Genomic DNA, 12,999 nt, shown 5'->3' with positions numbered 1-12,999 from the left:
ACACCTAGGGTCTTAGCAGCAGGAACAGCCTACCAACCCCCCAACTCCGCCGCGGCTCCACCTCCTCCCCTCTCCCCCCTCTGGAGTCGGCCTCCTCCCGCTGGGAACGCAACAACGGCAAGAGACCGGGACCCCACCCTGACCTCAATATGACCAGGTACGACCACACACACCTTCACCTCAATATGACCAGGTACGACCACACACACACACACACCCTGATCAAAATATGACCAGGTACGACCACACACACCTTGACCTCAATATGACCAGGTACGACCGCACACACACACACCCTGACCTTAATATGACCAGGTATGACCACACACAGATGGGACTTCAGAGTTCAGACACCAGGTTAAAGGTTAAAGACATGCCCCGGTAATTTGACGACTAGTACTTTTTAAACCTCACGTTTTCGGCTGGATGTGTCAATGTGTAGTTCATACATGGATAATCTATGAGCAGAATATTGGCCATGAAATCCCTAGTTTCAAAGCAACTTTCTTCTGGAAGCTGTGCGGCGTCATTTTCCCTAGATTTATCCCAATGTGGGCTAGTCCCCTAGCAATTAGAGTTTTAGCAAATGAGCTTCAGCCCCTCACCATTTGAGTGACAGCTAGCAAGACACTCACACAGTAGAGAGAGAAAGGGAGTAATGACGTGGTGCACATATCAACACATTTGCAGGGTAGTACGGAGTTTTTCGGGGACCACTTTCTGCTCGCGGGCACTACTTTCTGAACTACTGGCTAAAAGGTATATAAAAGTACTGAAGAATATCTTTCAAGGTCAAGTCATTTTCAACATGGCACACTCCCCATCTTTACCCTGATATGAACAAGCAGGCCCTCCCTCAGCAACACATTCTTTACCATCTGTCCTTGATTAAACTCCCTGAAGATGTGGTTCCGCTTTATATCCACTGGGGGGCAGTAGTGGTCAAGCTCTGTAAACTGATATGCCTAACAGATAATGACCATAACATTCCTTCATTCTGTTTGTTCCAACACTGTTTAGATGAGTCACTTGATCTTTTATGGATCTTTGTCTTCTTCAAGGATACAGTTTCAACATTGATTGTCATTGTCTTACTTTGAGCACCAAATTAGTTATATAATTAGTGTTACTGTATGCTATGTAACATTTCTCTAAGTTCTTCATTATATATAAGAGCAGGTGTGAAAAAGTTGAACTTTATAATGGTGTAGATTGAATATGAAAGCATTTTAACTGATGTTGTCTCATTAGTTCTAGCAGTAAGTGCCATTTGTTTGTGTGTGTGTGTGTGTGTGTGTGTGTGTTCCAGCACGGGTTCTCTGTCCAATGGGCCCAATGCTAACCTGCTGACCATCCCTAAGCAGAGGTCCTCCTCTGTGACCCTGACCTACCATGCCGGGCCCAGGAGAGCAGGTGAGAAAATGAGGATTTACTGTACACACAGGTCTGATACACTGTGTGGAAGTGGAATATGTTTTTAAGTTGTTTGACTATCTCTCTCATTTCTCTTCTATCTCTCTCGCTCTACAGGTGCGTCCCCCAGTCTGAGTCCTGTCAGCTCCCCCAGCCACAGTCCTCAAGGGGGAGGTCTCTCCTCCCAGGTCACGCGCCCCCCGGTGGAGTTCCCCGACACAGCTGACTTCCTCACCAAGCCCAGCGTCAACCTGCACAAGCCCCTGGGCTACATCCTCAGCTCCGCTGACTTCCAAGGGCCTTACCGCAGCCCCGCGGCAATGTGCACCAGGTAGGGCAATTTACTACCCCCTTCCACTACCCCCTCCATTATCTCCTGGTGTTGTAGAGCCAGTTCAGCTGTAGAGTAGAGTTGCATTTCACCATGTGTGTTGATGATAAGTGCGGCTGTGTTTGTCCCTCTGCTCACCCTGTAGCTGTGGTCGTCAGATGCTGAAGAACATGCCCAGTATGGAGGCGGGGGAGGGACACCTGCCATTCACTGGTCATGCTGAGGCCCAGCGCAGACGCTCAGGTATGACACCTGCTGGAATGTAGCCTCACTCTGTACAGACATAGGCTGCACAGTGTTTTTGGGCACATTCCCATGGCTTAGCTTACTGTTTCCACTCTCAAATGACTGAAAACCATTTGGACATGCTGTACCAGAGAGTCAATTCATTAGAATAATGCTTCCCACCTAAATGTGAAACCAGTGGTCATCTCACTGTTATTTGCAATTTGTCTCCTCCACAGCAGGTGAGGGGTCAGAGTTCATGGGGGAGGCACTGATCAGGGAGGAGAGTGTGGAGGCCGAGTCGATGGGGGACAGGAATCCAGACGCAAGGAGCCGGGGCCAGACAGACGAGGAGGAGCAGAGCGCCACCACAGAGCAGCAGACTCAGGAAACAGAGGTATGCAATGCTACAGTATGCTAAGGGTGCATTCCCACACAAGCTAATGGAGGAGTATGAGCTATGTACCTTTGTGAGAGTGTTTTGGTAGTGCGTTGTTTAGCACAACCTCATGCAACCTGACACGCCTCCCCTCTGCTACTCCAACGCACCTTCCCCATTGAAATACATTGTGTTGGCTCTGTCATTTTACTCTGTGTTGCCCTCCCTGTGTGAATGCACCCTACTGCTAGGCTAACATCGCCGTGCTGCAGACTTAAGAAACAAAGGTAGGCTACGCTGTTACATAACAGTAACTTTGAAGGGATATGTCTCAGTCAATGCTAACACCTTACAGCGATTGTTAGCCTTCCTGTGTGTAGCATTGCTGCCACTAAACTATCCCAACCAGGAGACTCCCTCTGAGTGAGATAACACACTCAGGCCAACACATGTAACAGTGTAGCTAGCTATAGGATGTGTCCTCTAGTTAGTTCTGGGAACACAGTAAAGGTTTTCCTCAGACACTCATTGGGTGCATGTCTTTCAGTCTGTTGTGATGTATCTAACAGCCGTGTAAAACCAGTGTGATGGAGGGTAGTGTTGATCTGGCTCTGTCCTGGAATGCCCCCGCCGTTTACTTGGGCTGGGCGCTCACTTTCTTTATTGGACAAACCAAGCATTGTTAAATCAAGCCAGCTGTTAAGACAACTGTGTAGGGTTCATCTGAGGATTCTGTGGGGTAATTCAAAAGCGAATTATTCAAAAGCAACGCATACATAGTCAGTCTGGAGCCTGCTTCCATCCCCTTAACAGAGGAATGAGATTCATAAGATTTACGATGTGGTGTTTTGAATAGTCTGGTTGTCTACGGGCCTGTGTGTGTATGTGTTAATGTGTGTGTGTTTTAATGTGTGTTTGTGTGTGTTAATGGGTGTGTATGTATGTGTGTGTTAATGGGTGTGTATGTATGTGTGTGTTAATGGGTGTGTGTGTTAATGTATGTGTGTGTTTGTGTGTGTGCATACGCGTGCGTGTGTGTCTGCCTGCCTGCCTGCATGCATGCATGTGTGTTTATCTAAACGTGTGTGTGTGTGTGTTTGTTTAAAATGTGTGTGTGCTGTGGTCCTCTCCTGCCTGTAGGGTGAGTTCAGACTAGACCCCCTGCTGGAGAACCACGATGACCTCATGGAGAAGATCAACAGCTGGAACTTCCAGATCTTTGACCTGATGGACAGAACAGGAGGGAAGACAGGAAGAATACTCAGCTACGTCAGTACAACCACATACCAACCATATAGCAACCATCATCTATCTGTCATACGCCATGATCTGTTACATCAGGTATTCCCAAACTGGGGCAATGCCGTCGGGGGTACGCCAAATAAAAATATGATTCAAATGTTCTTTTTTATTTTACTTTTGAATTGTATTTTTAAAATTTTATAATCTTCACATTTTCAAACAGTACATTGATATTTTCCAACGGGGCTATACATTTGGGTGAGGTTTTTCTCTCGCCTGAGTAGCCTCGGTTCACTGCCAAAAATAACATGAAACCGTCTAGTGTTCAGCCAAATAACAACACAATGTCAAATACAGGAAGCCTCGTCAAATAATTAACATCCAATCACATTAACCGTTACTTTCTCACGGGAATTCCACTAACGGTCCTTACGTAGCTGCTGCTCATGTTGGTATCTGTACTGATGGCACAAAAGCTGTGACAGGGAGACATAGTGCAGTTGCTCCCGACGCCACTTGGGTACACTGCAGCATCCACCGAGAGGCTCTTTGCTGCCAAGGGAATACCTGACAGCTTGAAAGACGAGCCAGGTTGTGACAAACTCTCACTCATTCTTATGATTAATAAATGTATCGTATAGTGTGTGTGGCAGGCTTACAATGATGGCAAAAAACAACATTTGAGAGTGGACGGACCCTGGTGCTAGAGGGGGTACGCAGCTGAGGCTGAATGTTTGAAGGGGTACGGGACTATAAGAAGTATGGGAACCACTGTGTTACATCAATTAATATTTGAATAAGCAACACCTGAGTTGTATTCCAAATGGCACACTATTCCCTATATAGTGCACCAGAACCCATAGGACTAAGAGTAGTTTTGTGAAGCAGCCGTTGAATGTATTTATTTGGAGAAACTCACTTGAATGATTGGTTTAAATTTTGAGAACGGTATGATCCCCATTACTGATATTTGCCTGAATGATATCCCGAATGCTCATGGTGTTCTTGGCGATTTCTCTATGTGCTATTTTGAGTATACTGTTCTCCCAGTGTCTCACTGTCTGTGTCTGAGGGGAATGACTTGGTTAATGTCAAAAAAAAAAAGGGTTTTAAATTAATCTAGGTGTTTTATTTGTTGTCTTTCTCCCCAGGTGACCTACACTCTGTTCCAGGACACTTGTCTGTTTGAAATGTTTAAGATCCCTGTGAGGGAGTTCATGTCCTATTTCTGTGCTCTGGAGAACGGCTATAGGGACATTCCCTGTGAGTATAGTGCTGCCTGTGCTTTCTTCAGTCCAGGCACAAAGCCCATATTAACACTTGGTGTATTGTCTACTCAGATGTAGAAATGATCAGACCTGGGTGAAAAACATGAAGGTATGGGCCTCCCGAGTGGCGCAGCGGTCCACTTCATTGCAGTGCTTGAGGCGTCACAACAGACCCGGGTTCGATCCCAGGCTGTGTCACAACCGGCCGTGACCGAGAGTCCCATAAGGCGGCGCACAATTGGCCCAGCGGCTTCCGGGTTAGGGGAGGGTTTGGCTGGGGGGGCTTTACTTGGCTCATCGCGCTCTAGCCGGGCACCTCCAGGCTGACTTCGGTCATCAGTTGAACTGTGTTTCCTCCAACACATTGGTGCGGCTGGCTTCTGGGTTAAGCGGGCAGGTGTTAAGGAGCGCGGTTTGGCGGGTCATGTTTCGGAGGACGCATGGCTCGACCTTCGCCTCTCCCGAGCCCGTTGGGGAGTTGCAGCGATGAGACAAGATCGTAATTGGATAATTGGAAAATTGGGGAGAAAAAAGGGGAGGTAAAAAAATATATCAAAAATCAGAATTTGAAAAAGTATTTTAATGGTGTTTAATTTAGCTTAATTACGCCAGTTTAGAATATTCCAGGCAGATAAATCATTCCCACTTCAAGTATTATTTTAAATGATATTCCCAGGTTGTCATGAAGTAGAAATGAATCCCATAATAGGTCTACAGTTCACTACATACAGCAACACACCATACAGACATGCACCATCATATGTAATAGTAGCTTCTACCTCATGTACATGATGCGGTGAAGTATTACTGTGACTGATGTGTGATGTCCAGTGTGAATCTCTGCCTGTACTCAGATCATAACCGGGTCCATGCCACTGACGTGCTCCATGCTGTCTGGTACCTGACTACCCGGCCTGTCCCAGGATTCCAGCAGATCCACAATGAGCATGTGACAGGAAGTGACACAGGTAGCACTATTTCTGTTCTCTTTATTTCATTTTGTATAACTCTGGACTTCCCCAAGCCCTCATTTATTACCATAATATACCACAATATGCCACATATTTATTAGCATAATTAGTGTGCTTGCTGAAGGCAAGACCACTCTAGATTTCATACATACTTCCTATTATTAGTGTGCTTGCTGAAGACAAGACCACTCTAGATTTCATACATACTTCCTATTATTAGTGTGCTTGCTGAAGGCAAGACCACTCTAGATTTCATACATACTTCCTATTATTAGTGTGCTTGCTGAAGGCAAGACCACTCTAGATTTCAATACATACTCTTATTATTGGATTTCTATCGTTTTTTAACACGAAACCAACTGTGCAAAATGTGCAAACTGCCCCAACTTAGATTTCTTGACAAAATATTTGTTATATCATTTATAATTTTGTAACTACAACAATATTTAAAATAATCTCCAAATGCATTTCAATAGCAAACATTTGAGACCTATCTCCTCTTTCACATCTTAAGCTATCAATGATAAACCAATGTTCAGACTGACCCTGATTAGATTTGATATAGATATATATTTTTTTTAATTGTACCCCTTTTTCTCCACAATTTCGTGGTATCCAATTGTTAGTAGCTACTATCTTGTCTCATCGCTACAACTCCCATACGGGCTCGGGAGAGACGAAGGTTGAAAGACATGCGTCCTCCGATACACAACCCAACCAAGCCGCACTGCTTCTTAACACAGCGCGCATCCAACCTAGAAGCACCAATGTGTCAGAGGAAACACCGTGCGCCTGGCAACCTTGGTTAGCGCGCACTGCGCCCGGCCCGCCACAGGAGTCACTGGTGCGCGATGAGACAAGGATATCCCTACCGGCCAAGCCCTCCCAAACCTGGATGACACTAGGCCAATTGTGCGTCGCCCCACGGACCTTCCGGTCGCGGCCGGTTACGACGGAGCCTGGGCGCGAACCCAGGGTCTCTGGTGGCACAGCTGGCGCTGCAGTACAGCACCCTTAACCACTGAAAACCTTTTAAATTAGCATAGATTTACAAAACATGGATTCATTGCCAACCATAGTAACACCGTGGTAGACATTTGAAATGCTACTGCTTTTTAACCATTTCAACTACAAACATTAAAACAACTTAAACATTTTCCAAGCAAACTATTTAAATTAGCGACATTAGTATAAAATAACCCACCAACAGCTGGTGGGAGGAGCTATAGGAGGACAGGCTCATTGTAATAGCTGGAATGGAATCAAACACATCACGTATATGGAAACCACATGGTTTTCGTTTACCTTTATTTAACTAGGCAAGTCAGTTAAGAACACATTATTTTTTCAATGACTTCCTAGGAACAGTGGGTTAACTGGTCTAGGAACAGTGGGTTAACTGGTCTAGGAACAGTGGGTTAACTGTCTTGTTCAGGGGCAGATTTTTTACCTTGTCAACTCGGGGATTAGGTCTTGCAACCTTTTGGTTACTAGTCCAACGCTCTAACCACTAGGCTACCTGCCGCCCCATGTTTGACTCCTTCCCATGAATTTCATTACAATTTCATTACAAGCCATTACAATGAGCCCATTCTCCTATAGCTCCTCCTACCGTCCTCCTATAGCCCCTCCTCCTCCAGCTTGTCCCAATCAATCCTTCTATCCATCTATACTTATTCAACTGAATTAATTAACATGGGGTTTGAATGAGAACCATAGAAATACACTGTTAACAAAATTAAGTTACAAGACCACCTTTAAAACATTCAGGCTATCCTAACTTAACATTTTCTAAAACACCTTCATAAACAATAAACAGTTTTCATGTATAAAAATTAGCATACCATTTAATGAATTCAATTTCAACCATGATAATACAGTGGTATTCATTTCAAATGCTACTGTTCTTTTTGTAGACTTAAATCTCGCTCACTAACTTTAAGCATCAGCTGTCAGAGCAGTTTAACGATCACTATACCTGTACACAGCCCATCTGTAAATAGCACACTCAACTACCTCATCCCCATATTGTTTTAGTTTTTTTTCTCTCTTTTGCACCCAAGTATCTCTACTTGCACATAATCATCTGCACATCTATCACACCAGTGTTAATGCTAAATTGTAATTATTTTGCCACTATGGCCTATTTTTTTGCCTTACCTCCCTAACCTTACTACATTTGCACACACTGACTGTACGTTTGTTTATCCCATGTGTAACTCTGTGTTGTTTTTGTCGCACTGCTTTGCTTTATCTTGGCCAGGTCACAGTTGTAAATGAGAACTCGTTCTCAACTGGCCTACCTGGTTAAATAAAGGTGTTCTCAACTGGCCTACCTGGTTAAATAAAGGTGTTCTCAACTGGCCTACCTGGTTAAATAAAGGTGTTCTCAACTGGCCTACCTGGTTAAATAAAGGTGTTCTCAACTGGCCTACCTGGTTAAATAAAGGTGTTCTCAACTGGCCTACCTGGTTAAATAAAGGTGTTCTCAACTGGCCTACCTGGTTAAATAAAGGTGTTCTCAACTGGCCTACCTGGTTAAATAAAGGTGTTCTCAACTGGCCTACCTGGTTAAATAAAGGTGTTCTCAACAGGCCTACCTGGTTAAATAAAGGTGTTCTCAACTGGCCTACCTGGTTAAATAAAGGTGTTCTCAACTGGCCTACCTGGTTAAATAAAGGTGTTCTCAACTGGCCTACCTGGTTAAATAAAGGTGTTCTCAACTGGCCTACCTGGTTAAATAAAGGTGTTCTCAACTGGCCTACCTGGTTAAATAAAGGTGTTCTCAACTGGCCTACCTGGTTAAATAAAGGTGTTCTCAACTGGCCTACCTGGTTAAATAAAGGTGTTCTCAACTGGCCTACCTGGTTAAATAAAGGTGTTCTCAACTGGCCTACCTGGTTAAATAAAGGTGTTCTCAACTGGCCTACCTGGTTAAATAAAGGTGTTCTCAACTGGCCTACCTGGTTAAATAAAGGTGTTCTCAACTGGCCTACCTGGTTAAATAAAGGTGTTCTCAACTGGCCTACCTGGTTAAATAAAGGTGTTCTCAACTGGCCTACCTGGTTAAATAAAGGTGTTCTCAACTGGCCTACCTGGTTAAATAAAGGTGTTCTCAACTGGCCTACCTGGTTAAATAAAGGTGTTCTCAACTGGCCTACCTGGTTAAATAAAGGTGTTCTCAACTGGCCTACCTGGTTAAATAAAGGTGTTCTCAACTGGCCTACCTGGTTAAATAAAGGTGTTCTCAACTGGCCTACCTGGTTAAATAAAGGTGTTCTCAACTGGCCTACCTGGTTAAATAAAGGTGTTCTCAACTGGCCTACCTGGTTAAATAAAGGTGTTCTCAACTGGCCTACCTGGTTAAATAAAGGTGTTCTCAACTGGCCTACCTGGTTAAATAAAGGGGAAATAAAAAATAAATAAAACTATTACAGCTACATACATTAAAACAACTTCAAAACTTTGTAAACCATAACAATTCAAATGAGCATAAATTGGCTGTTACTAACCCACCAACAATAATAACTCTTGAAATGTTCAAGCTAGAGACACCAAACCAACTTTCACCAACTTTCATGTTCAGGGTAGGCTATTCAATCAATCAATCATTCAATTCTCCCATCTAGCTACTTTTCCTACTTTATGAACCAGTCAGTACCATTAGTATTGTATTCACTATAACTACTCTAACTTATTTCACAACCATAAATACTTTAAGACAATTCTAGTTCTATGATAGCCTCTTGATGTACCAGTGTAGGCATTCCTGTAGTGTTTGGCCTTTTCTCGGCAGACACCAGATGGTTTAGTTTAAAATGGCAGTATCCCCACTCCCGTCCCTGCTAATTATATTTTATGTACTGCATCTTTGATCCATCGGAAATGATTTAAGGCTCGCTTGCTGACTGATCCTTCAGTAGCTGCCAGAGGAGCAGCTGCCTTCTGATAAAGAGAGGGTGAGGGAAGGGTGGAGAAACAGAGAGGGGGGAGATGGGGTGGTGAGCAAGCCTCTGTCGTGATAGAGATCTGTCTGTGCTGAGCTCAGCATGTTTATGGCTTATTTTGGCCCTTTTAATCTTTCAAATGGAGTGCAGTAGTCTGAGTCACTGTGCCACCAGCTTAACCTGCCTGTAGAAATCCTACTCTACATACTTTGTTCTTAATGTGACACTAGTTCGCTGTTTTCACTTTATAACACAGTCAAGTCTTCTCCAGTAAACTCCAGTTATGATGTAGTTCCAGTGTGAGGCCCCAGTATGTCGTTGCTGAAAGCTGCTGCTCTTCTCTCTAGATTCAGACAGTGGGATCTCCCCGGGCCGGGTATCATACGCCTCCTCCAAGAGCTCGTCCATCTCTGACGACAACTACGGCTGCCTGGCGTGGAACATCCCTGCTCTGGAACTCATGGCACTATATGTAGCAGCTGCCATGCATGACTATGACCACCCCGGTCGCACAAACGCCTTCCTCGTAGCCACTAACGCAGCTCAGGTAAGTATTATTATCCCAAAAGCCTGTTCAACAGTAAAACCTGTATCAGGAAGAGAAAGTTCAACCTATCCCGTCTCTTCAGTAAGTGTTCCCATTTGTGTTCCCACACGCTGTTAAGTCCTAGGAAAGGGGAAGTGTTGTGCTTGTGTCACAGACAGCATTCATTTGGTCCCTGTGACTCATGGATGAGATCTTTATTGGCCTTAAACCTTCTACATAGACAGGTTCTAATCAGCCTTGGATCTCATGGTAAAAGCAATGAAGTGAGGGACTGGTATAATATTACACTTAGTTCACATGTCAGGGAAAAGTTCCGACAATTCCTAAGAATTCAGCCAATACCTTTTCTTGCTACAACATTACAGCAAAGGTTGACAAACAAACTATATCACTGTATAAATAGTGTTTTGCACTGTCATGACCTAATTATAGCACTGTGCATACTGTCTAGGTTGTGTTTTCCAACCCTGATCCTCCAGTACCCCCAACAGTACACATTGTTATTGTAACCCTGGACAAGCACACCTGATTTAACTTGTTAACTAATCATCAAGCCCTCAATGAGTTGAATGAGGTGTGTTTGTCCAGGTCTGCAATGAAACTGTGTAATGTTGGGGGTACTGTATGACCAGGGTTGGGAAACACTGGGCTATGTGATATGTGAAGCAACAGTTCTGGGTAGGCTATGTGATACTGTATTACAGGATGGCATGGTATTGCATTACATTGCTAACCTGACATGTGGGCCATGCCTTCCTCGTAGCCACTAACGCAGCTCAACCCTGACATATTGATTGACAGTATGTTGGCAGTCAGTCAATCACCCACCTGTCCACCAACATGTCTAGACCGTCTGCATTATTTAGTCTGAAGCACACTGACCCAATTTCCTTTCCCCTGCTCACCCCTCCCTCTTTTACCGTTCCCTTCTTCAACCTCCTCTTTCCTATTTTACCCTCTCCTTTCTTCTTCTTGTCCTCTGACCCACCCGCATCCATCTCCACTCGACCTACCCTTCCTCCTACTCACTCTCTTCTTCCCTCATCCACTTCTCCTCTACCTCTGTCTCATCCCTCTGTTCCCCAGGCGGTGTTGTATAATGACCGTTCGGTCCTGGAGAACCACCACGCTGCTTCAGCCTGGAGCCTCTACCTGTCCCGGCCAGAGTTCAACTTCCTGGCCAACCTGGACCACGTGGAGTTCAAACGTTTTCGCTTCCTGGTCATCGAGGCCATCCTCGCCACAGACCTGAAGAAGCACTTTGACTTCCTCGCCGAGTTCAATTCAAAGGTTTGAGATGATGATGACGAACCTCACATTTTCAGAAAATCTGTTTCCATTCTGTTGATACTTTGTTTTTCCTGTCATATCGATACTGGCAAAGGCAATAACAATACGCCTTATCTTCATGGCTAATAGAGTTGATACTTAAAGGAACATGCTGGATCTCTGTTAGAAATGAGGAGCCTGGCAGTTATAATCACTGTGTGAATGTTTGTGTTGCTATAAATAGGTGAATGATGTGAACAGTCCAGGAATCGACTGGACTAATGAGAATGACCGGCTGCTGGTGTGCCAAGTCTGCATTAAGCTGGCAGACATCAACGGGCCAGCCAAAGGACGCGATCTGCACCTCAAGTGGACAGAAGGCATTGTCAATGAGTTTTATGAGCAGGTATGGAACCCCTCCACTCAGCATGGCCCACATGTCAGGTTTGCAATGTAATGCCATGCCATGCCTTCCTGTTATACAGTATCACATACCCTACTAGCCGAGACTGATGCTTCACATATCACATAGCCTACCCGGAACTCTTGCTTCACATATCACATAGCCTACCCGGAACTGTTGCTTCACATATCACATAGCCTACCCGGAACTCTTGCTTCACATATCACATAGCCCAGTGTTTCCCAACCCTGGTCATCCAGTACCCCCAACATTACACAGTTTCATTGCAGACCTGGACAAACACACCTCATTCAACTCATTGAGGGCTTGATGATTAGTTAACAAGTTAAATCAGGTATGCTTGTCCAGGGTTACAATAACAATGTGTACTGTTGGGGGTACTGGAGGACCAGGGTTGGAAAACACTGACATAGCCTACCCAGAACTGTTGCTTCCTTTTCTGCTGTCTGTTACTGCTAGAATCAACACAATGTCACATTTATCCCTTTACGAAGTGAAGTGAAATTAGATTAATGACTAAAACAATCTTAATTGACAAATTAGTGAAAATGTTTGTCTGCCTGTCTGTCGATCATCTACAGGGGGATGAGGAAGCCACTTTGGGATTACCCATGAGCCCTTTCATGGACCGCTCCTCTCCCCAGCTGGCCAAGCTGCAGGAGTCCTTCATCACACACATCGTGGGGCCGCTCTGCAACTCGTACGACGCCGCTGGCCTGCTCCCTGGCTACTGGATCGACGAGGAGCGCTCTGAGGATGAGGATGAGGAAGAGCAGGTGGAGGACACAGAGACTGACGAAGACGAGCTGGAGGAGGAGCTCGAACCAAGTAAGGCGTCATTTTCTACCCTTCTGAATTGATATATGATCATGAGTTGATACATGTATAATTTTAACATTGAGCATTTAACATTTCCATCAAGAGCAGGAGGTTTTTTTTCTTGCTATTGCGACTAAAAAGCTTTGGGATGTTAAATCCTTTTT

At 44.6% G+C, this 12,999-nt stretch overlaps 1 protein-coding gene across 1 annotated transcript in view; it reads left to right on the top strand.

Moving 5' to 3' along the window:
* The window catches only part of pde3b (phosphodiesterase 3B), a 97,076-nt gene that overhangs the window by 81,081 nt on the left and 2,996 nt on the right, over positions 1-12,999 (top strand). Inside the window, exons 4-15 of the mRNA XM_031813598.1 lie at positions 9-157; positions 1,310-1,413; positions 1,531-1,744; positions 1,890-1,987; positions 2,209-2,366; positions 3,489-3,689; positions 4,742-4,853; positions 5,713-5,826; positions 10,124-10,323; positions 11,410-11,613; positions 11,837-11,998; positions 12,598-12,844. Coding sequence (XP_031669458.1) covers positions 9-157; positions 1,310-1,413; positions 1,531-1,744; positions 1,890-1,987; positions 2,209-2,366; positions 3,489-3,689; positions 4,742-4,853; positions 5,713-5,826; positions 10,124-10,323; positions 11,410-11,613; positions 11,837-11,998; positions 12,598-12,844 — 1,963 coding nt within the window. The remainder of the gene's footprint in view (positions 1-8; positions 158-1,309; positions 1,414-1,530; positions 1,745-1,889; positions 1,988-2,208; positions 2,367-3,488; positions 3,690-4,741; positions 4,854-5,712; positions 5,827-10,123; positions 10,324-11,409; positions 11,614-11,836; positions 11,999-12,597; positions 12,845-12,999) is intronic.

Source organism: Oncorhynchus kisutch, linkage group LG3, assembly GCF_002021735.2.
Source record: "Oncorhynchus kisutch isolate 150728-3 linkage group LG3, Okis_V2, whole genome shotgun sequence".
Lineage (NCBI taxonomy): Eukaryota > Metazoa > Chordata > Actinopteri > Salmoniformes > Salmonidae > Oncorhynchus > Oncorhynchus kisutch.
Note: the sequence above shows the minus strand (reverse complement) of the source record. Positions and strands in the feature narration are given on the sequence as shown.